At 33.1% G+C, this 22,259-nt stretch overlaps 1 protein-coding gene across 1 annotated transcript; it reads right to left on the bottom strand.

Annotated features, from left to right (window-relative positions):
• Window positions 1–21,501: 21,501 nt before the first annotated feature.
• LOC110109516 (transcriptional activator hap3-like) lies at window positions 21,502–21,978 on the bottom strand. The gene has a single exon (XM_028692854.1). It carries the CDS (start codon window positions 21,976–21,978, stop codon window positions 21,502–21,504), a length of 477 nt encoding a protein of 158 aa, XP_028548687.1.
• Between the last annotated feature and the right edge of the window lie 281 nt (window positions 21,979–22,259).

Raw genomic sequence — 22,259 nt, 5'->3', positions numbered from 1 at the left:
TCATCCTGGTATGAAGGAGTACGAATATGCAACAATTCTCAAATACATCATAAAGTATGATACAAATATTATCCAGTATGATATATTATATTTTTGTTGTTTGTACAAGACAAATGCTGGGATGACCAAAATTCATCTATATTCATCATCTGGTATGATCCAACTTGTACAATATAATCAATAAAAAATTTTAGATTGTCTAATATGATGTATACATTATCCAATACGATTAGTTAAAAATCAAGGGATCATCTGGTATGATCTTTTGGACAACCAAAAAAGCCTTGATTCATCGTATGGTATGAACCAGGTCGTACAGTATAATCACCAATCATTAATTAAGCCTTAATTTAATTGACTAATCTCGAGGATTAATTTTAGCAAGTATTCAAATATTCATACAGTATGATTGTATTATACAATACGATCAGTTCAATATTTAATGATTTAAAAACTTTCTTAAATTAATCTGGTGGCTAGGGTTTTAGATTGAAATGAATCATAGAGTACGATGGTGATCGTATAGTATGATTAGTTCATAAAAGATGGTTGTTGAGCCAAAGTGTTTCATACATTATGATGTAAAATTGTACTGTACAATCTACAGAAAAAAAAATCCCTTAAAAATACTCTCCCCCTATGTGTGTACATGGTTACTCAATTTGCAAACACCTTTTGTGGCCAGACTCAAAAAATAAAGAAAAAATAAAAAATATAAAGTTACAGACTCCTTCACATCCTATTCTACCCAGTCTCTAGTCTTTTGTAGTCTTAAGTAGTATATGATCTCCCTAAAATGTTAGTACTCACAGACAAGAGTAACATTCAAAGTATTCAATGAAAAATAAGATAATTCAATCGACATTATTTGTCATCATCAAAATCACATACTAGGGGTCATATACTACAACATGTCTTTAATATTCTTAATAACTGGATTGTACTTCATGCAAAAATTATTAAATAAAGAATTATTTCTAGCAAGCCAATGGTACCATAAAATAAGAGAGCATATCACATTCCTAATATGGCCTCTAGAATTAATAAACTAAAGATTAAGCCTAGCATAGATGCTAATATTACCACTAAAGTTATTTAATCTAAAAATATCATCAAAATGAGTCCAAATTTTGATAACAATAGGGCTAGAAATAAACACATCTTTCATGTTCTCCACATGGTAGCAACATTGGCATTTGGATGATAAAATAAGGCCTCCTTTTAAAAAGTTATCTTCAATAGGTACATATCTATGCATAATTCTCCAAATAAATGAAGCAATAATAGTTTTATTCCATATCATGAAAAAAAAATTTGTGATAGTATTCTTAGCTCTGAATACATTGCAAGCATCCTTCATTATAAATACACCATTATTAGATATGTTATATAATAAATAATCATAAGAATAAATATTAAGATGAATTTGTAAAATATGTGCACTAATAGACTCTCGAACAACCTCAATAAGTTTGTTATAATACCAGCTATTCTCAGTAATAAAAATGTTTACCTTTACAGTCGTAGTAGAGAAGGTATTAATCATATAATCAATAAAACGATCACCAAACCAATGATCTTTCCAAAAGAAAATATTAGTACAACCAAGACCCCATTTAATATGAGGCTCTGCTTTGTATTTAATATTATAATGTCTCTTCCAAACTCTAGAATCACCCTTATTATAAGATCACATAGTAGTATTATTACTAACATAGTCTTGGTCGTCATGAAATTAGCCCAAAGGTTAAACTTAGCACAAAAATTGAACCAGAGTTTGATAGCAATGCATAAGATAAATCAATCATTTTTTTATACCATAAAGCACCTTCCTCCAAAAACCCACAACAATTACTCTAAGAAATCTAGAGGATTTTAGAATTATTGCTAGTACCCTTCGAGAAAAACTTATTAAATAATTTTTAAAGCTTCTTATAAACTGCATTAGTTGGTTAAATAGTTTGAAAGATGTAAATAGGTAAATAGCATGACACCCCTAATAAGGATCGATCTCCCACCAAAACTAAAAAAAATGTATTCTCAAGATTTAAGCCTCTTTTTCATAGAAGTAATGAGATCATTAAATGAAAAGGATTTCTTCCCTCCTTTACAAAGAGGAATTTCAAGATACTTAATAGGTAACGAACCATGCATAAAGCTGGTGAGACCTTTGATGACATTAATGCGATCCGGGGAAGTTTGATAGCGACAATAAAATAACTCTTACTTTTGTTAAGAGAATGACCACTCAAAATCTATAAATAATATAAAATTCTTATAATAATATTAATCATATTCAAAGAATCATTGGTAAAAAATAATAACATCATAGGAAAATCACAAATGAGAGATAAAGAAACCACCCAAATTTTTATAATTAAGATATCAATGATTTTCATAAAGACTAGTAAGGCCTCTCGATAAGTATTCAACAATAGTAAATAAAAAGTGTAGGGGAAATAGTGTCATCTTGTCTTAACCGGTGAGAAGAATTAAAAAAAACCATTACTTTTACCATTAATAATACTAGGAAAAAAAGAACATTCAATGAAACCTTGAATGAACTTAATAAAATAATATTTAAGCCAACAAATGCAAAATGTTGTTAAGAAAATTCCAATTGATCTTATCATTGGCTTTAGAAATATCTAATTTAAAAATATTATTTCCCCGTCTCACCCTGAGATTTTGGACATGATGGAGATCTTGAGCAAGACATATGTTATCAGAAATGGCTCTCACCTTATATAGTAGAAATAATTTTGAAAAGTAAAAAAGATAAACAATTCATTAAAATTTTAGATATAATCTTACTAAAAAAGGAGCAAAGAATAACAAGCTAAATATCAACTCAATTATAGATATAAATTATCTTTGGAATAAGCACAATGGAAGAGGTAGAGAAAACTTAGGGAAAATACTGTCAAAAAAAATCTAAGACAACACTATGTAGATCACCACTTATAATATCCCAAGCCTTTTAAAAGAACATCATAGTAAAATTTCTAGGCCTAGCCATAGAGTAAGAGTTCATATCATGAACAATCTTCTTAATTTCCTCAAAGGTAGGAAGTTTGGTAAGAGACTTTTTATCATCCTCATTAATGAGATTAGGATGCTTTATATGGTTAGGATCAAAGTTATTGATTAAATTCTAAAATGCTCCATCATACAATTAACTATTTCCCCCTTATCCTCATTTTTAGAGCAATCAGGAATAGAAATTTTATGAATGAATTATTTAGCTCTATTATTCTTGATAGGGCCTACAAGTACTTAGTATTGTTATTCCCTACAATGAGAAACTTTGAGGAAGCTTTTTTGCTTCCAAAAAAAAATTCCTCTTGAGCATGTAACTTGAAAAGGTAATTTTAAGCATCTTGATGAAGCCTAATGTTCTCATGGGATCAAGTTGGCAATTATGCTTAATAAAGTTAACTTTACCATCAACAACTAAAATGTTAGTGAAAATGTTTTCAAAAATATTATTATTCCATCAATTGATTTTGTACTTTAATCTTATAAGTTTGACCATAATATACTCATGCCCATAATAGAGTTATCAAAATGTAGAGGAGCATGCCATTTATCTTAGACCATGTTTACAAAAGATTTATCTAATAACCACATTTTTTATGATCTAAAATTTGGAGAAGGGTCATCGTACCACGTCATAATACAAAGAAGGAGAGGATAATGGTAAAAAAAGTTCTTTTTTTTGAGAAGATGCAATAAGCAATATTATTAAAAAGGAAGAGAACTAAACAAAGTTAAGAGCATCACATTCCTCCTTCAACACATTGTTAAATAAAGGAGGAATGTTATTGGTCACCAAATTGTCCCAATTAAAATCACCCAATCTAGCATGGTTAGCACAAAAATCGGCTAACTTATTACATTTCCTATTTACACATTGAAAAATGACTTTGTTGAAATTTCTAAGAAAGAGAAAATCAAGAATTTGATGCATGTTACCTTTGGATGGACCTCCATTAAAGATCTTTTTGATATGCTTCATGACATTGAAGTTGTTACCTTCAATTAATATTCCTTTAGCCTCGTACATCCATTCTTGTAGTACCTTATTTAAGGCTATAAGTGATTCTAATTCAAGGGCAGAGATATCCCAATGAGCTCTTTTGAAACTAAAGGCATACAAGAATCTACCTTTGCTATCTCTAATTACACCGCCAATTCCAGCTATGCAGTTTTCAGCAAGAGAAGCATCCAAATTGATTTTGATCCACTCGGTCGGAGGGTTTCCAATTTATAGAAAACAACAAATGCTGATTAGAAACCCAGTTTACCGAAATCAAATCATTGTTGAAAGAAAGGGAAGCAAAGCTAATTGCATTAGCTGCAATTACATGAAGACTATCTTCTTTCTCCCCATGAACTAGTTTGTTCCTGCTTTTCCATGAGAAGAAAAACTACAGAGGAATATAGATTCCCCAAGAATGGATTGTAATTTGAGTAAACCAAAAGCCAATTAAAACAGTTTTCCAAATCTGATAAAAGTGGGATATCATATCCCCACTTTTGAATAACAAAAATAACACCTTTAAGAAAGAAACATTTAACTGCTAAGTGATTGGCATCCTCCACGTCACGGCAACCTCTCGGGCATCCATTATGATTAATGATTCTTCTATACATTAAGATTTCATTAGAAGGAATAGCTTTATTAATTAGTCTCCACCAGAAAATTTTAACTCTTGGTCTCAATTTCAGCTTCTTCAACCATTTCCAACTTACATCTTCTTCTTCATGAAGGCTTCTTTGATCAGAGATTAAGGATGCTAAAGACTTACCAGAATATTTGTACATAATTTCCATCTCATCTCCATGAATTCCTGCATCAATGGGAACTGAAGAGATCAGATTAACTAACTCCTTGCTAAAAGATTGATTCAGATTTTGGATATTCCAGCTTCCATTATGAAGGAAGAACTTCAAACAACATTGCTCATCATGTAAATTGGAGACATAAGCAGACCATTTATCAATAGATTTATCAAGGATCCAAATGTCCTTAGTGGTATTGATGCTCTCACCATCTGAAACTTTCCATTTAACAATTTGTTGAAGGAATTTACCACCATTGTTTTTTATTTTCCAAGTTGGAGAACTCCCTAACTTTATTTTAGAAAAACAAAAATTCCTACCATACTTGGCAATAAGGATTCGATTCAACAAAGAAGCAGGATTAGAGATCAAACTCCAAACAAATTTGGCTCTCTAGTAGCCAACTTTATCAGCTGCAGACACAACACCTTGCCCTCCAAACTTTATTTACTTACATAGTAATTTCCAATCGACATAATGAATTCCCGAACTTTTATCTTGCTTATTCCAGAGAAAATTTCTGCACAGCTTGTCAAGATCTCTCAGCACTCCCATTGGTACAAGAGAGTGAGTAGAAATAAAAACTAGAATAGAAAGAAGAGAATTTTTAATCAATTGAAGTTTACCAGCTAGAGTAAGGGATAGGTTGCCCCATATATTAAGCTTATCATATGCTTTTTCCAGAACATCATGAAAGTCTGTTGCTTTGAGTCTTCTCATAGTCATCTTGATGCCAAGGTAATTCATTTCATCCACTGTTTTAAAACCAATAAGTTTAGAAAGCACTTTGGACTTATCTCTATGTACAACCTTACCGAAAATCATAGAAGACTTCTGATCGTTAATTTTTTGCCCAGTCCAACTACTATACTCCTTCGAAATCTTTTTAATTTTCTTAGCATTTCTACGATTCTCTTATGCAAAAACAATGATGTCATCTGCATATTGGAGATGGGAAACAATTTCTGCTTTAAGGGCCACCTTCACTTCTATTTTTCTTCCATCCCTTCTGAATGCTTCAGTTAGTAATTCAGAACACATAATAAATAAATACGGGGATAAGGGGCATCCTGTCTGAACCCACATTCTGCCTGAATCCAATTGGAATTAAAACCATTCACAATAATGGAGTACCTAGTGTCCACCACACACTGTAGAAGGAGATTAATAAAAGACCAAGGAAAACCGTAAAGTTCCAAAACTTGTTTCAAGGTTTTCCATCCCATACTATCATATGCTTGCTCCATGTCCACTTTAATGGCCATCATTCCTCTCCTTTCTTTGGAATTTCTAAATTTATGAAAGATTTCTTGAGTGAACAAGATATTTTCAGAACTGGATCTCCCCTTGATAAATGCAACTTGATTCTCTGAGATGATTTTAGGAAAATAGTTGCAACCCTGTTTAATAACATTCTTGCCACTATCTTGTAAATAGAATTACAAAGACTAATTGGTCTATAGTTTGAAGGAGTCAAAGGGTTCTTAATTTTGGGAATAAGAACAACTATTTTTCTCCAATCATCACACATAAAACAAAAATTAAAAAATGGCAAATAGCCTTCCAAACATCATACTTTATAATGGGCCAATAACATTAAAAGAAAGTATAAGAGATACCATCTATGCCAGGTTTCTCCAAATGAGATATCACAACCTCCAACTCCTCCTCAGTAAAATCTGCCTTGAGCCTTTCCCTATCTACATCATCCAGAATTCTGGATAGAATCGACCATCTGAAAAGAGAGCACTTCTTAAACCTCCATTTCTCCTGAAAATAACTTGAAAATATTTCTTCAACGCAACTCTGATCTTCAGTTAAAATTCCTTCAGTATTCTTGATCTGCTTGATTAAGTTACAGTTACGTCTCATGGAAGCAACCGAGTGAAAGAATTCAGAGTTGGAATCACACTCTTTGAACCATTTCACTTTAGCTCTTTGTTTAAACCAAGAGCTTAGCCTTCCCAATGTAGAATTCAACTCTCTAACTTTAAATCTTAACAAGGAAATTTTTTCTTCAGAAAGAAATCCCGACCAGGCTTCCTCCTCTTGCAATTCGATAATCTCTGCTTTCAGTTTATCTTTCAGAAAGCTGAGGTTTGCATGTTTTTCTCTACTCCAGTGAAATAAGGCTTTAAGAACTCTCTTAAATTTGATATTCAAACTTTGAACTTCATTCCCTCCAGCAGATTTTCCCAAGAATTGGCAACAATTCCTCTAGAAGCTGGATAAGAAGACCAAACTTCTTCAAATTATAATCTTTTGGTTCTTCTAAATCCCAAATTGAATAGTTTGATGGTTATAGGACAGTGGTCTGAAGAAATCCTACCGAGATGCTGAACCACTACAGGTTGAATGATCCTCAAGGCTGCAAAATTTAACAAGCAACGGTCTAGCCTTTCAAGAATGCAATCTCCTCCTTTCTTATTATTACACCAAGTGTATTTGGGGCCTATAATACCAATGTTATGGAAGTCACTTCTCTTCATAAACATTTGCATATCTTGAGGTCCTTGAGAGAAAACAAACCACTTCCCACCTCTTTTCTCTTCTTGAGAAAGGATGCAGTTGAAATCTCCACCTATGATGAAAGGAATATTAGAACTAGAAAAGACTTGGAGATCCTCCCAAAGTTGTCTTCTATTATAGATGTCTTTGCTACCATAGATACTAGCAATAAGCCACTCTCCTTTATTCTGAATTTTAACCAAACCAATGACCATTTGTGAAGAAGCATGAATAATGGAAAAAGTACAAAAGCTGGACATCCAACATACTAGAATTCCTCTATACAAACCTTCCGAAGGAACATTGAAGAAATCCCAATTGCTACCAACAAGTTTATTGACTTCTTCTCTATCAAAATATTGAACTTTTGTTTCTACTAGCCCAATATAGAAAACATCAATGTCTTTGACAAACTCCCTTAAGTAACGAGAGGCCTCAACTTTTCTAGCCCCTCTACAATTCCAAAATGAAAGAGACGTCATTTGGATTTAAAAATGGGATTGCTCCCATTTTTAAGCTTCTTATTACCTTCACCCTTCCTTTTTTGAAGTAGGATGTTGTCTTTGCCCAAAGAGCTAACCTCCTTAAGAAACTTTTTTTTTTCTTCTTTTTTTTTTTTTTTTTTGCACTCTAACCTACCATTACTTTTAACCAATTCATCCATCCTCTCAGTTTTAGTAACCGTAAGGTCAGAATTGTTACAATTGATTTCAACTTCCTCAAGATCTTTAAATTTGTCTGTAAAGCCATCGGTTCCTTCCTCAACAGAACTATGACTGCTTAATAATTTGAACATATTTCTTCCTTCTGAAGGCATATAAGCATTTTGATTCCTCTGAATCTCATTACTAGACAGATCTCTGTTATCTTCAACTACAACATCCGCTATCTTGAAATCAGATTTCAAAGTGCCATCCATGCATTTGCCAACATCAGAACTTACATTCTCCTCAACAATTACTTCAACATTCATAGTTGGAGCTTGGGTTTCTTCAAAAGTCCTATCAGGTACATAAGCAATTCCTTTACCAACATCCCCAACAACAGATTGAACAGTGTTTGGATTAAAAGAAGATTTCAACACATACACAGATTTAGTATTTCTGAAAATATTATTTTTCAGATTAACCTTCCCATCCTCAGATATTTGCTTCTTCCTTTTTTTCAAATTTTGGATTAGAATCCAAGGTCAATAGATTTTTTCTACTTCCACTTTTTTTTTTGAGATAGATGGAAATTAGATTGCTTTCCCTTACCCAAAGGATCCTCAGCTCCAATATGATAAGTCTCCACATCCTCTTTACATTTGTCATCAAGATGACCAACTTTGCCGCATTTGAAACAAAAAGTAAAAAGTTTTTCGTATTCAATTTTTTGAAAGAATCATCCAAAGGATCCTTCTACCCAAACTCCAGTTGGAAATCGCTGATCCAAAGGCATACGAACACATACTCTAGCATACTCCCTCTTGCTCCATTGGAACATATTACCGTCGATCCAAAGAGGAGTCCCGATCTTGGAAGCAATTTTGGCTACATTATCTTCATCCTGATAGATTAAAGGAAGATGAGGGAACCTGACCCAAACTGGAGATGATAACCCTCTTAATGAAGAAGGAATAAATAATGGAGTCCATTTATCAATTCCCACAATGTGGCCAATGAAATACCAAGGGCCACCTTCCAGGATTTTGTCAACTGCTTCCTTGTCAAAGAAGGAACATAAAATCCACCCCAGTCCAAGGGAAGTTATATGAAACTTCCCAAACTGACTCCATTGCTGATGAAGTTCTCTGGCAATAACAGAAACTGGTGCTTTCTCCCCAAAAACCTTCACAACCATAGATAATTGCATTTTGTCAGCATTCATCTTTAAGCAGGATTCATTAAGTTTGACTTATTCACCGTCTTCAGAAAGAAAAGATTCATCTCCTTTAAATTGAACTTTGATGTTTGGTTTCCTGGTCCAAGCTTTTAAAGGATTGGAATTAGCGACTTTTGATGATACAGCTTCTTCGGTAATATGTCGAATATCTAACGTATTCCCCATCAATTTTTCCGAAAAAGATACTCCATTCTCAATAAATTGAGATTTACCAGTTGGATTGTTGAACTTATTAACAAAAAGCTTCAAGCTTGACGACGACGAGGCTTCATTATCCACTACATTCTTCTCTTGAAAATTTGGAGATTTGAAATTTTTAACAGGAGATTGGTTGCGAATTCCTTTGCCTTTCCCTGGCACAACAGGAGATTTCTTAAGAACCTCTGATGTAGGTTCTCTAATCTGCAGGATTCCAGATTTGTGTAGTCTGAATGATCCATCTGGATGAACAAACTTGGGACTTTGACCGTCGGGAGGGATACGACGATCAGCAGCGAACGCTGCTCCTTCCATTGACGCCGAATAAACCACCAAAAATAACGGGAAGAAAAAATTTGAAATTCAGCGAACTTCTCTCACCTGAAACCTGGAGCTTCTCTCACCTTGATTGAAAAACTAACAAAAAGTTCTATTGAGGTGTTCCATAATAGTATTATTATTATAATAAATCCAAACTTCATTAAAAAGCACACGATCCAAACAATTTCACAAATTACCATTATTTCAAGTGAAAGAATTGCCAGTAAAACCAACATCAACTAATTTACAATCCAAAATCATATTGTTAAAATCCTCCATTGACTGATAAACAAGATTTGAATCACCAAGTAATTCACTAGGATTAGAGATAGTTTTAAAATCACCACCTACCAACCATGAAGAACTAATTAGACTATGAAAATTAGCAAGTTGATCCTAGAGGGCATTTCTAATAATACGAGAAGAACAAGCTTACACAAAAGAAACATAACATCAAAAGTGCATAAATTTAATAATGCAATGAATGACTTGAGAGAATTTACTAATAAGTTTAATGGAAACTAGATCTTTCCATAAGACCCATTTTTATTAGACAAATTAGCCAAACCATGATTAAAGCCCAAAATCCAATCGGTATCATCCAACTTGACAACATAAATAAGGGTTCAAGCAACACTAAAATTTAAACATTATGGATATGATATAAATTCTTAACCTTAATTCTAGTAAATGAGTAACCAATGCCCTTAACATTCCAAATAAAAGACTTAATAATAAAATTGCAACTTACTATAAGTTTGAGAATGTTTACTCCTAGGAGATTGTAAATTAATTTTTTATTTTTCGTGTTCTTCGTTCCTTACACAATAATAAAGACAATATTATTGTTTAGCATAATAGTTTCATTTGTCATACTTTTAGTAGAACCATCAAAAGTATTTTCGTTATGTAGGAATATTGAAGAATCCTTACTACCATTACCCAATTCATCTGCCTGAGTTAATTCGCATTTCTCCATGTTATCCTTAACAAGTTCCCCTTCTACCACTTTGTTAAGAATAAGTTCTCCCTCTTCTACATTTTTGTGATCAATCAAAGAGGGGTTAATAATAACTTGATTAGCATATTCAAAATTATTAACAACTAAATTATATTAAGTCAAGTTTTTGTTAGTACAGCAAGGCAGATACACATGAGGTTAAAGTATAGTTATGTTTATAAAAAATAACCATTTTCTCATCTAAATTGTTGACAACATTGGAAACTTGGCATTAATTATATAGAATAGAAAAATAAGAAGGTTTTTCTACTACCTTAATAATTGTAGTTTTTAGAAGCTTCAAAGTATTGCCAAGAATTCAGTTTAGAATCTTGGTATGATTCAGTTCAAATCATCCACCAACATCATTGTTAACATTCACAATAGATTAGGGATTCTGCCCAAGTTCATTTAGAATATGTTTACTATCAATTATCGCATTAAAATCCTGTAGTAAATTAATATTTTCAATAGGTAAGTATGAAGCCTCTAAATCATTTTCTTTTGCTTTTTTAGAAGAATCTTTATTGTTTGTAAAGCTTTGGATGAAAATTAAAGCATTGTTTAATACTATGCCCATGCATTCTATAATGATTGCAAAAATTGTAAAATTTTAAAATTCAACTATTTGTAAGTACCCATATTTCTCAAGTCCAAGTTAAATTTCCTTAAGATGCTTTTTATAAACATCCATTTTTGTAAGGGTCTACCACAAATTGATGCTAGAGAAACAAAATCTGTGATTTGAACATGTGCAACCTAAAGTTAGGAAATGAAACCAACACATGATCAATATGCGATTCTTCCATAATATCAAAGAAAAGAGAAAATTTGAGCAATCTCATTTGACAGGAGTTAATGCAATAAGCACTAAACTGCTATAAACTAAATCATTCGAAAGATGAATAGCTATGTGATGTTGATCCAAAATACCCATAGAAAAAGTTCCATAAAGTTTTAGATTAACAAAGAAGCGTGAATGGTATCCAGACGATTATAGCTACATAAAACAAATTTTCCCACTAACGTGAACTCAAAGGGAGCAGCCAATTGAGTAATCACATTTTCAACAAACATCAATGCAGGAATGCCTTTAAAAGAAAAATGAACTAAATCAAGTTTGGAGGAAGAGGAAGAAGAACTTCCAGCAACCACATCTTTGAAAGACCGCAAATTACCATTACCATATAAACCAAATAAATGCATAGTTTTACCTATATCTGAGGATTTGCAAATAATCTAGGGGTTGGATGATAGAGTCATCAAGCACAACCAAAAGGAAACCATTCTACAATGAAAAAGCATCATATCAAGCCTAAAAGCTGCACGCTGAAAAGAAACGTCAAGCTACCAGAGAAACCATAAAATGTCCAAGCAGTTCGCTAGATCACACTTTTTTGGTGTGTTATTTTGATTTTTTAGTTAAGAAGGGTTTACTCTCTTTTTCTTTTCTAAGAAGGGTTTAGTAAAATATTTATATATGGTAACTTTAGGTTTTAATAGATTTTTGTCAACCATACTCAACCATTGTCCCAAAAGGGTTCAGTTTGGTTCAACCATATATGGTTCAAGGTTTGATAACATTTTGAGGTTTTGGTAGAATTTAGGTATGTTTTTATATATTATTTATGAATTAGGGATAAAGGCATCTTCCAAATGATGGATTTTGTGTTTAGTGATTGAATCACCATGCTAGAGCATACCATGAAATTTAAATTAAGCTTTAAAGTGGAGTTTAAAAAATTGAGAAATCAAAATTGAAGGTGTGATGTAGGGTTCTGAACATAGAAAGAAATGAGGCCAACAACCACTTATAAAATTATACTCCATCATTGTTTCCAGTTGATTTAGCTTAAAACTTAATTATTTAAATGGATTTAATCACAAGGACTTTGGGAAACTATAGAAATGCATCCCGTGAATCATTTTTCATATTATAGGGCTCCATGGAACCCAAGAACAGAGACTTTTCATTTAAAAAGAAATCAAGTCATTATACTAACTGTGAAGAGACTAATTACACTTTAAGTATTTATTATTTTTCTTTAATTACTCTATAAATATTTAAGTTCAATAGTTAGTTGTGAAATGAATTTAATGTTGAAATGTCACATCAAAAGGAGGTGAATTGGTAGTAATTTAAAAACTTTTTCAAAACCTTTTTGAATTAAAAAATAAATTTAGAATATTATTTTGAAGCAAATAAAACTAATACTATTTTTATATTTTTGATTTTATAGAAAAGGCAATTGCTAATATTTTTACTCTTTCATTTTCCTAATTTTTTATTTCTTTTAAAATAAAGATGGAATCGAATCAACCATGATTAGTTATTTATCACAATGTTAATCAAGCTCAACAAAATTGTAGAAAAATAAATATGAAGGAAAGCACACACTACAAAAGTAAATGTAAAAAGAGAAAGATTGCAAATCAATTTTTATAGTGATTAGATTAACTTGACCTATGTCCACTCCATTAAGTCCTCCTTTTTGGGTATTGAATTAATAAATATTGACTCTTATTCAGCCATATGGCTAGGCGAAGAACTCCGTATTGACTCAAATCACTTTCACCTCATAGCAGTAGTGGAGTAGCTGAAATCCTTTTCACCTCCTTGGTGGGATGGAGCAACCAATATATCTTTCATCTCCTCGTTGTGGCACAAAGGCAAGATCCATTTCACCCCTCTGGGTATGTGCAGATGGATGTATATTTCTCTAGTCTCTCTCTCTCTCTCTCTCTCTCTCTCTCTCTCTCTCTCTCTTTTTGAGGAATACAAATTGCATTAAACAAAGGAAACAAAGCTATTACAAACTAAGCAATAAGACAACTATCATAATCCTTCTTCAAAAGACTATACAAGGAAGAAGGAATATTAGAGAAAGAGGTAGAATCAAAACAAAAACTATCGTTTAAAGCAATATTAGTGTACAAGTCGGCAGCTTTATTACCATTTCTAGGAATATGATGAAAGATAACCTTGCAAAAGTCATGTAAGAAGGCCATCTTCTCTGAAATCAAGTTGTTTGCTGCATATGTTGATTTCATCATAGAATCTTGAAGGAGTTTAATCACATTGTAGTTTTCACCTTCAATTATTATGCCTTTACAATCAAACCTCCAATCATGAAGGAATTCTTTCAAAGAAGAAATAGCCTCCAGCTCTAGTTGACTAATATCACAATGCATCTTCCTTTTATTAAAATCAAGAAGAAGACGACCTTTAAAGTCTCTAATTATACCACCAATGCTTTCCATATTAGAGTCTAGTAAAGAAGCATCCACATTTATTTTTAGCCAATCTAGAGGTGGGGGTGCCAGGAAGAAATAATCTCTAAATGGAGAGAAGCACCCCAGTCAACTAGCATTTGATAATTGTTCATAGCAGATGAAAGAATGTTAGCAGAAACAACAAAAATAGGTAGAATAAATTTACCCTAAATGCTGTCATTCCAGCACTTCAAAGAGTAAAAAATGGCTGTGCAGTAGATTTTAACAATATTCAAGTAGTTTTTGGATAGGATTCTCAGTTGGGATAAGCAGCTATGTAAAGATTGAAATATAGGAATTTTGGATCCCCAAGATCTCAGCTTACAGATGATGTCCTTAAAATATTTGCAGTGAATAGTGTTATACGAATAGTTCTCAACATCATGATAGCCTTTAGCACAGCAGTCAATCTGACTAAGTTTTATATATTTAAGAAATTTGTTGGTTGGTAATGCAAACTTGTTCATCCTCCACTAAAAAAGCTCAACCTTTGGTTTGAGTTTTAATTTCCTTAACCAGCCCGAGAAACCAAAATCCTCTTATAGCCTCTATTTTTAACAAAATCTGCATAAGGTAATGCAGAAATAGATCTTTCCGAGAACTAGAATAGAGGTTCCACGATGTCATTGTGTCCATAATTGATCTTACACTGCTACAAAATCAGGGAAATAAGGTCCTGATGAAAGAAGAGGTACAATTTAGTCATGTTCCATTGACCATCAGAGAGAATGAAATGTTGTAATGTCAAACCGTTAAGACAAATATAGTCAGCTAATAAAGGTCATTTATTTATGCACCTATCCAGTATCCAAATGTCTTTCATAACATTGATACATTAACCATTAACGATCTTCCATTTAGTAATTGGTTTTAGAAAATTAAGATGCTCCATCCAAAAGAATAGACCAAGCAGCTGAATTTCTGCTTTTAAACATATCATTCCAGATGTTCATACCATATTTAGCAATAATGCATTTATTTAGCAAAGAAGAAGGATTCTGTAAAAATCTCCAAGAAAGTCAAGCTCTCATAGGCCGTTTTTTATGAACTGTAGAATATAAACCCATACCGCCAAAGTTTTTAGGTCTACATAATTGCTCCCAAGCAACATAATGAAGACCATGCACACCATTCTCCTTATGCCAAATGAAATCATGACAAAGTCTATCCAATTCATGAAGAATACTCTTTAGGACCAACGAATGAGTTCAAGAAAAGATAGGCAACAATAAGAAAGAGGACCTAGCTAGCACCATCCTTCGGCCCAAAGATAAGAATCTAGCTACCCAAGAATTAAGCCTATCTAAAGCATGATCAATGATATATTGAAAATCATTCTTCACCATCCTCCTTAAGGTAATTTTAATGCCCAAGTAGTGAAGCTCATTAACAACCTTAAAACTAGATTTCTTCCCAATTTTCCTTCTAAATCTTTGTCTTACAGATTTTCTAAAAAAAATCTGATATTTGGCATTATTGATACTCTATCCAGTCCAACCACAATACTCCATTACTAAATTCATTATAATTTTAACCATACATAAAGATGCAACTCCAAATAAGAGCACATCATCTGCATAAAGGAGATGAGTAATATTCAGAGCGCTAGGAGAAATCTTGATGCCCAATTGATAACCTCTTTGATTTATAGCATTTGATAAAAGCTGAGAGTACATAATGCAGAGGTATGGAGACATAGGACATCCTTGCTGAAAACCACTTTTAGCTTCAATCCATCTAGTACTATTGCCATTTAAAAGAATAGAAAATCGAACATTGATCTCACAATCCAAATTAAGATTGGAAATTTTAGTTGGAAAACCGAACCAACTTAAAACAAGATCTAAGGTATCCCAACTTATACTATCAAAAGCTTGTTCCATGTCAAGATTAATAGCCATAAGACCCCTTTTTTAGAAATTTTGAATTTATTAAAAATTTCATGAGCTAAAAGGAAATGATCAGACATAGATCTACCTGGAATAAAAGTTTAACTTATTCTTCGGAGATGATTTTAGACATACAACATTTCAATCTATTCACAATCATAGTAGAAAAAATCTTGTAAATGGTTTGGCAAAGGCTAATGTGAAGAAAATTAGGAGTTACCGAGTTTTTGATTTTGGGAATAAGAACAATCAAAGTGTCTTTCCAGGAACCGAACATAGTACCGGTCTTGAAGAAGTGATCAATAGCCTTCCATGTAGCATCTTTGACAATACTCCAATAAAATTTGAAAAAGGAAGAAGTGCAACCATCCAAGCTGGGGGATCTATTGGAGCCCTGTTGGAAAACCGCTAAAGTAAATTCCTCTGCAGTTAATTCTTCCTCTAACAAGTTTCGGTCAATATCATCAATCCTCTGGTCCCGATTTACCAAAGGCAAATTATGCTTTACATAATTTCTAGATCTCCATTTGTTCTCAAAAAACATCAAGAAAATGGATTCAATCTGCTCTAAATCCTCCACAACCATGTTGTTACCATCCTTGATTTGTCTGATCAATTTACCATTTCTTCTTGCTAAGTCATAGTCAAGAAAGAATTTTGAATTAGTGTCACCTTCATCATTCCAAGTCGCCTTAGCTCTTTGGTTCACAAAGTAGCTAACCTGAACAAAGTAATATTAAGCTCATGAACTTTGGAACAAAGTAAAGCCAACTTGTCTGGGCTTAAGCATCCTTCTGATTCTTCTTCTAATTGCAATTTGAGAATTTCATCCTTCAACTCATCCTTTATCAGATTAAGATTTTTGCACTTGTTTCTTTTCCATAAATAGAGTGACTTAAGAGTTCTCTTGATTTTTCTATTTAAAACTTCAGCAACCTCACCGAAATCTTGCTTCTCCCATGAATTTGAAATAATCTTCCAAGTAGCTAGATATGATTTCCAAGTATCTTCAGACCTGAACACTCGAGGAAAAACACGCAGCAACTCCTCAAGTTTAAAAGCAATGGGATAATGGTTAGAAACCACCCTTGCTAAATGTCTAATTGAAGCAGAAGGAACTAGCTGAAGAGTCGTAGAATTCAGTAAGCATCTATCTAATCTTTCCCAAATCCTGGCAGCTCCTTGTTTATTGTTACACCAAGTGAAAATTGGACCAATAACACCTAAATCATGAAGATCAAGATTAGCCATAAAAAATTTCATCTCTTTCGGTCCTTTAGTCATACAAAAACATTTGCCATCCCACTTGTCCTCCTTAGAGAGGAGATAATTGAATTCACCTGCTACAATAGTGGGATCCCCACCAGACATATTCCTGCCAAGGCTCTCCCAAAGATCCCTTCTAACTTGAAAATCTTTATTACCATACTCCATGTCCACATGCCAACGCCCCTTGCTGGAAGTATCAAGGACCTCAAATACAAATTGAGCTAGCATGCTCTACCACCGTAAATAAAATAATATTTTTATTCCAGAGAACCAAAATGCCTCCAGAAATACCTTCGGCCGGCTGATGAAAAAATTCCCACTAAGCACTAATAAGTCTGTTAACATCTCTTCTATCTACACTAGATAACTTTGTTTCGGCTAACCCGACAAAAAACATAGCATTGTCTTTCACAATTTCCCTGAGATATAGAGAGGTTTCACACTTTTTTTCCCCTATACAAATCCAAAAAATCAAGGAAGTCATTTATTACATAATGGGGAAAGATCCCCACCTTTCTTCTTTGCCTTGCCTTCAACTTTCCTCTTTCTGGATATAGGTTCAATAGGAGCCAAGAATTTCAGCTGTAATTTGGGTTTCTATTTAGTAGAGATAAAAAATTCTTTATCAGCACTTACTCGGTTATTTTGGACAGCAATTCCATATTCTTTAGATATTACAATATCATAATCTTCAACAAGATTGGGTCCTTTCACATTAAAGTCATGTGCAGCAGGATCAAAAATGTTTTCATCAACAGGATCAAAAAATGTTTTCTTCAACAATAATGGTTCCATCAGTAGAATCATAAACATTTCCTTTAGCAGTAATACCGGAAACATCACAACAAGCAGTTACGGGATCCAGAACAGAATTAGAAATGCTAGTAAAATTAACAAGAAGATCATTAAAAGGAGATTCAACATGTTTAGATGAATCGGGAAAAGGATTAACTTTTGACATTTCAAAGATTGTATTTACATTGCTTACAGGTTTAGTCAAAATATTAAACTTGTTTGATAGACAAACATCAGAAGAAGACTTTTTATGAGAAGATTCCTCGTGGTAACCACTCTGAAACTATTCAATATGATTAGTATTAACATCCTGGACACTGAGTTTGCACTTATCAACAACAGTATCGTTGAAATTTTTAGGATGCTTGAAATTAGCTTCTTTAGTCTTGTTGCCCTGTCGGTCCCAGTTCTTTATGTGTTTGAACTTGACATGAATCCATGGGCCATATTCCTCATTATGCCGATGATGTAAAGCATCATTATCAGTGGCAAGATTCAACTCCCTTTTCTTTCCTTTAGCATTGTCATATTCAGATCATAAGGCAGGACATTCAGATTTAACATGTCCTATTTTTGCACAATGATAGCAAAAAGAAGTTAACTTCTCATATTCGACCTTCTAGAAGAATCTTCCACCAATACCATCAACCAAAACTCCCAAAGGCAACATGGATTCTAAATTGATACAAACACATATACGAGCAAATTCCTTCTTCCCCCATTTAAAAGAATTACCATCTAAGTACATTGGAGTTCCAATCCTTGAAGCAATCTTTGCAGTATTTACTTCATCCCAACAATGGAGCGGCAATAGTGGAAAACGAATCCAAACTAGAGCGGAAAGACCTTTAAGAGATAAAGCTGAAAAAAAGGGGAGAACATTTATCTATACTTGCAATGTGCACGCCAACATACATAGGGCCACCGTTAAGAACTTCTTCCATAGCCTCAAAAGATTTAAAGGAACAAAGAATCCAATTCAAACCCAAAGTAGTCAAATGAAATTTGCCGAATCTGTTCCATTGCCTCCGTAGTTCTGAACTACAGACCGAGAAAGGAATGTTCTTCCCAAGGACCTTCAGCACAACAGAATTATTCAAAATATGAGAATTAACAAGCTCTAATTCGGGATTAAGTTTCACAGCAACTTTGTCCGAAGACTTTTCAATTGAGTTGGTATCAAAATTAATTTTTATATGGTGAGGCTTCCGCCAAGCATTGATAAAGAATTTTTTCTGGTTGCTAATATCATCAATCAGGTGATCCACAATTTCACCAAATTGCAGAACATGTTTAATAGATTCATTGATAGGTAAATTAGGAAAAGAGAAATCAACCGAAAGGTTGTGCATAAGGGGTCCCTCGTTGTTTCGAACAAATTTATTAACTTTAAGGACCAGATTCGAGGATGTAGAAGCATCATTCTTCACAGGCATGATCTTATTACCTAAATCTTGCAAGGAAGACAGCTTCGGAGGTTCTGTAAGATTCTTACCTTTCCCTCAACATTCGGGAGTTGAATTCTATCATGGATAGCAATAGAGCTGTAGCCTTCCCTGATGATCAGAGGTTTAAGTCTTGTTCTTGAATCTCCATTAGAAATTCTTCTATCAAAAGAATCAAGTGCATTCTTGATAGAAGACAGAGAAGACACACAGGATGGATCAGAGGACGAAACAATGTCAAGAGGTGGTCGGAACTCTAACGCCGATCGGCGGCCAGACGCCGCCATAAATGGAGCGGATTACCCACGAAAGATTCGAAAAAAAACACTTTCTCTCTCTAGGAAATTCGCAGAGCTTCTCTTTCTTGGAAATTCGCAGAGCTTCTCTTTCTAGGAAATTCGCACAATATTTAAGGATCTATCACAACAATTGCCTTCTAACCTCTAGTCTTTCTCGCGACTCTACAAACAGGCCAATTATTTCTGATTGTTATCTTTATTTCGGTTTCTTAATCTTTAGTCCCCTTTTTTAAGCTGTCACCCGGCCCTAACCTTCTACTATTTTTTTTGTGCACTTATTTTATTCCATGAATTTTTAAATCCTTATATTTTGAAATAGCCCTTCCATTATTTACATATCCCTCTGTCTCACGCCTTAGGAATTGCATCGTTCTTAAAATTTTAACACATTTTCTTTTAATTTATCTTCTTAGTTTTTTATATTATATATGACAACTAAATCTGATTGAAGATGAATGCCATTTTGGGAAAATCAGTACTTTTATACGAAGATGATTGACTTCTATTATAATTTTTGTAGAATTACTTTGATAAACAGATATGTGTTTATACTGCTAAGTATTATTTTTTTTATTCACTTGCATCCTACAGCTCTTTCTATCGAATCTACTTTCTTAATGCAAGTTACGCTACCGGTATCTCAAGGATTTCTTGCTTCATTTTATAAAAAAGTTACTAATTAATCTCTATAGAATTTTTACTTCATTAATATATGGATATAAATATTTGTGTGAATAAAACAAATTGGATCACCTTTGCTTAATTCTTTCCTTGACCAAGACAATAATGCTTGATTTTATTCGTGTGAAGCACTATGCACATAACTAAGGTGTGTTCTTTGTAATTTTCTTATTGTATTATACTTATGCATTTTATTATTATCTCAGATTTATCTAATAGGCTAATAGAGGTACAGATGGGATATAACTTTTAGAACTAATACACAATCCTTAAAATGAAGAATTAAAAGAAAGTTCATTAAACTTTTAGTGCTTGGTGATGAAAATGTCGCAAATAGTTAGGTCGTCAAGTGTGCGAGATATAAGAATGCTAAGAAATTATTATATTAAAAATAAAAAGTGGGAGTAATAACTAACATTTTGAAGTGATAAGCTTGTCAAAATAGATTCAGAATTTTTTTTTTTTTTTAGATTCAGATTATTTGATCAAGGGATATAACTTTTAGAATTAGTACACAGTGGTTTGAATGAAGAATTAAAACAAAGTTCATTAAATTAGAAGTAGCGCTTGGTGATAAAAAAGTCACAACTTTTTAGGTCAAGTGTGAGAGAAATGACAATGTTGAGAAATGATTATACTAAAAAATAGTTGGAGTAATAACTAATTTTGAAGTGATAAGCTAGTAGAAAATAGATTCAGAGGATTTGAGCATGTACAATAGAAGGGTAAATCACACTTCAAATATTGGTGGATAAAGTTGATGTGGAATTATTAGGAAGGAAACTGTGGGTACCATAGCTAATGTAGCTACAAGCTGAACAAAAATAATTTTGTAAAATAGAGTCGGAGAGAATAACTAAAAGCTCCGTCACATGTTTTTCACCTTGCATTTCTTTCAATCCTATATTTCCCTTTCTCTAGTTGCTTTAAACTCTTGGAGAAGCATCAAGACAACTTAGACTTCATTTGGGACAGTTTTCTTATTGCTTCTTAAAACTGTTTTCTAGTATAAAAAAAAATTAATTTTTATACTAAAAAGCTGTTTTAAGAAGTAGTAAGAATGCCGTCCCAAACGAAGCCTTAATATACAAATTTTATCTTTGCTGGTTGCTTCTGCTGTATACTGACAACTGATCTCGCACATCAATTTGATTTGGCGTAGTATTTTTCAAGGCCTCTGGTTTCTTGTAATGCTCTCTATACTTTTGAAGATACCTTTCAGTAGCAATAGCATATTCATCTAGCCCAAGTGATTTCATGGCATGACATACGTCATCTCCACAAAGAGTTTGTCTGTTCTCCATTCGACACTTAACAGAAGCTTCCCCAGTTATAAAGCATATGAACTCTGATGCGCAATCTTGCATGGTTTCCTTTGCTTCTTTTGAAATCTTAGCATTTGGTGGTAGAGCTACCTTCATAATTCTTCCTATGTTTGCCGTGGGTAGTAGAAAATCCTGCACATTACTGCGCCTTTTAACTTTAGCTGGCATCGTAATATTGGACTCCTGGATTTCATTCATTTTTTTCCTGGAAGAAGTAGAGACAAAAATGACCGAATTTTGATGCATATCGCAAGGATTACAATGAAAATATATATATATATATATATATATATGGCTGCAGAATATGTTTATGAAGTCATGGTTTTCATGAACTTTTTTTCCCTGGAAAACTATGGGTTGATCAAACTTCCATTCATTTCTCCATATAACTATTAAAATTGTTGCGGAAAAGGTTTACGAGTCAGAGTTTATATGTTTTTACCTGGTAAGAGAAGAGCTTAAGCTGATCAAATATTGATGAATTTCACCATGAATTGACATGTACATATATAGCTGAATATCCGAAC

This window comes from Dendrobium catenatum, unplaced genomic scaffold (assembly GCF_001605985.2).
Source record: "Dendrobium catenatum unplaced genomic scaffold, ASM160598v2 fragScaff_scaffold_169, whole genome shotgun sequence".
NCBI lineage: Eukaryota > Viridiplantae > Streptophyta > Magnoliopsida > Asparagales > Orchidaceae > Dendrobium > Dendrobium catenatum.
The sequence above is the reverse complement of the archived record's forward strand: the minus strand, read 5'-3'. Positions and strand labels throughout refer to the sequence as shown.

Bases quoted from the DNA above. Each gene is read 5' to 3' on its own strand.
- LOC110109516 (XM_028692854.1), bottom strand. From the start codon at position 21,978: ATGCATCAAAATTCGGTCATTTTTGTCTCTACTTCTTCCAGGAAAAAA.